General features: G+C 40.3%; 1 protein-coding gene across 1 annotated transcript; it reads right to left on the reverse strand.

Moving 5' to 3' along the window:
- Positions 1 to 1,551: 1,551 nt before the first annotated feature.
- Positions 1,552 to 2,799, reverse strand: LOC138710022 (histidine-rich protein PFHRP-III-like). Its single transcript, XM_069840684.1, has one exon. It carries the CDS (start codon positions 2,755 to 2,757, stop codon positions 1,879 to 1,881), a length of 879 nt encoding a protein of 292 aa, XP_069696785.1. The 5' UTR covers positions 2,758 to 2,799; the 3' UTR covers positions 1,552 to 1,878.
- Positions 2,800 to 3,333: the final 534 nt, after the last annotated feature.

Raw genomic sequence — 3,333 nt, forward strand, 5'->3', positions numbered from 1 at the left:
CTTTATTAAATCGATAGGCGTGTTATTAAATGCATAAATTAATTTACAGTTAGTGAAGGTAGAGAAATAAAATATACAAAAGTGGAAAATTAAAAAATATAGATATCCGGTTGAGTAGCCTGTTGAAACAGCACATGAATATATGCATGTATGAGTAGATATAAAAGTAAATAATCAGTAAATTGTTGGATGGGTGTAGACTAAACAGTGTAACTGAATCATTAAACAATGTTACATAATAGAAAATATAATGAGTTAATAAAGACAAAAATTAAAATCTATCCATGGTATTTGTAGGATTTGTTTTTATTAAACGATTACATTATTTTATTCGCTAAAGAATATGACTCGAAAATAATTTCTGCCAATATTTTCATTATTCCACCCAAATGCTTTTAATGTAACAATCAGAAGGAATATGTGTTTTCAAAAACAGATATGCAGTATTTCACTTGAGTTTTGCTATCTTTCATAAGTAATATTTTTTCATAAGAATAATGACAATTACATTGATTTTCTGAATATTTATATAAATAGAAATCCAATTCACTATGGGCTAAAGCAAGGAGATGCACTATCACCTTTACTTTTTAACTTTGCTCTAGAGTATGTCATAAGGAAAGTTCAGGATAGCAGAAAGGGTTTGGAATTGAACGGGTTACATCAGCTGTTTGTCTATGCGGATGACGTGAATATGTTAGGAGAAAATCCACAAACGATTAGGGAAAGCACGGGAATTTTACTGGAAGCAAGTAAAGAGATAGGTTTGGAAATAAATCCCGAAAAAGACAAAGTATATGATTATGTCTCATGACGAGAATATTGTACGAAATGGAAATATAAAAAATGGAAATGTATCTTTTGAAGAGGTGGAGAAGTTCAAATATCTTGGAGCAACAATAACAAATATAAATGATACTCGCGAGGAAATTAAACACAATAAATATGGAAATGCCTATTATTATTCGGTTGAGAAGCTTTTATCATCTAGTCTGCTGTCAAAAAAAACCTGAAAGTTAGAATTTATAAAACAGTTTTATTACCGGCTGTTTTTATGGTTGTGAAACTTGGACTCTCACTTTGAAAGAGGAACATAGGTTAAGGGTGTTTGAGAATAAGGTTCTTAGGAAAATATTTGGAGCTAAGAGGGATGAAGTTAGAGGAGAATGGAGAAAGTTACACAACAGGACTGCACGCATTGTATTCTTCACCTGACATAATTAGGAACATCAAATCCACACGTTTGAAATGGGCAGGGCGTGTAGCACGTATGGGCGAATCTAGGAATGCATATAGAGTGTTAGTTGAGAGGCCGGAGGGAAAAAGACCTTTAGGGAGGCCGAGACGTAGATGGGAAGATAATAATAAAATAGATTTGAGGGAGGTGGGATATGATGATAGAGAATGGATTAATCTTCCTCAGGATAGGGACTAATTTCGGGCTTATGTAAGGGCGGCAATGAATCTCCGGGTCCTTAAAAGCCAGTAAGTAAATAAGTATATAAATAGAAATATGAAAGTAGGGAACAGAAGATATAATAAACACGAGTATTGCTTTTTAAAAGTGATGTATTTTCTTTTAAGTTGTTACATCTAACAACAAGAACAACAAGAATTAACAATCAACAAAACAACATAAATAACAATATTAGAGCTCGCAACGTTCTCAATTTCAGTACCAATGAGCAACTTTTTCTTACAACAATTCGAAGTCGATGTAAAATTACTTTATGCAGTTATCCGCAATTTTTGTCTTGTGAGCTTAAACGTATGAATGTGGCCAGCATTACAAGCCCAGACCGTGACAAGCAAGTCGGGAAAGTCACGCCTCTCAAACGTGTTAACTGGATGAGGAAACCAACGATGCTTTCATCTGACTTAGTGGTGGTGACCACCTCCGCCGCCACCGCCGCCACCATGACCGCTGCTATAGCCCCAGTGTTTGCCATCAGAGTGTCCACCCTTCTTTCCATAATCCTCATGGTGTCCATGATGTTCTTCGTGTCCATGGTGTCCCTTAAATCCTTTGTGTTCGTCCTCGTAGTGTCCCTTGTCGTGATGTCCTTTCTTTCCATAGTGATCGTCATGGTAGCCTGATTTGTGGTGTCCGCCCTTCTTGTGACCACCTTCTTTCTTCTCGTGATGTGCGTGGAAGTCTCCGTGCTTGCTGTGGTGACCACCCTTATGGTAATCGTCATAGAATTTATGTTCCTTATGATATTCGTCCTTGTGTGCCTTATGGTGGTATCCGTGGGTCTTGTGTCCTTTCTTGTGGCCACCCTTCTCTCCGTATTTTGCTCCCTTGTGGCCCTTCTCCCCCTTGTGATGCTCACCATAGTGTCCAGCTTCATCGTGATGTTTCTTCTTATGTCCACCATGGTCACTGTAGAAACCGCTGTGATGCTCCTTCCCATGTTTACCATGGTCGCCCTTCTCGTGGTGGTGGTGGCTCTTGTATCCCTTATCTCCCTTGTGGCCATGACTGGAGTGGTGGTCAGAGTGATGCTTGTGACCACCTCCCTTCTCGTGGTGGTGTCCGTGGTGAGATGCAGCAGTCTCGAGATCCTCTACTTCTTCCGCTACGTCTTTTGCTGGTACCAGAGCAGAACTTTCTCCTTGCAGTTCCGCATCGTGGAGACTGTCTGTGAGAACATCCAGAGAGCGGATCTCTCTGGCATCGCTTACAGATTGGTAGACGTACAGCGTCGCGATCAGTAGGAGAGCGAGACGCCAGGGGCGCCACAACGATGTAACCATGGCGACACAGCTGTTTCTTTCAGTGCTGTGCTGTTTTGTTGAAGTTACTTCTCGAACTGCCTTCCAAGCTCCACTTCTCCACTATTTATATTTTGAATGCCTACTGCATCATATGAAGTACTTTTTTTTTTTAATTCCAAGTGTACAAAATGATTTTTCTCCCTCTCTCTCCCTACCTCGCCCCCCTCTTTATCTCTTTTGTTACCATGACGAGATTCTCCGTTCAGCCGGAAAGATCTGTGGGCCGGCAAGAGAGAACTAACGGGCTGCTAAACATGGCGATAATTCCTTGTTATTTTGCACGCGTCACGCAAGCCTGGACAGCCATTCAGAACTATTGAGAGTACGCTATAATCGTTACGTGATTCGATGCAACGGTGAGAGTAATGCCATCCTCCAGGCACGTTGCGCAACTCCGTTCTTCCCTGGCAACGACGCGTTTAATGCAGCCCCCGTCCACAATTAAAATTACGGCATAAACGACATCGCTTTAGTGTTCATAGCCCATGATGATTTCACTAGTTAATTTATTTAAACCTATCCGCCGCTCAAATACTGGAGTCCCTAGCTAAAAAC

This window comes from Periplaneta americana, chromosome 12 (genome assembly GCF_040183065.1).
Source record: "Periplaneta americana isolate PAMFEO1 chromosome 12, P.americana_PAMFEO1_priV1, whole genome shotgun sequence".
Taxonomy (NCBI): Eukaryota; Metazoa; Arthropoda; class Insecta; order Blattodea; family Blattidae; genus Periplaneta; species Periplaneta americana.

Bases quoted from the DNA above. Each gene is read 5' to 3' on its own strand.
- LOC138710022 (XM_069840684.1), bottom strand. From the start codon at position 2,757: ATGGTTACATCGTTGTGGCGCCCCTGGCGTCTCGCTCTCCTACTGATC.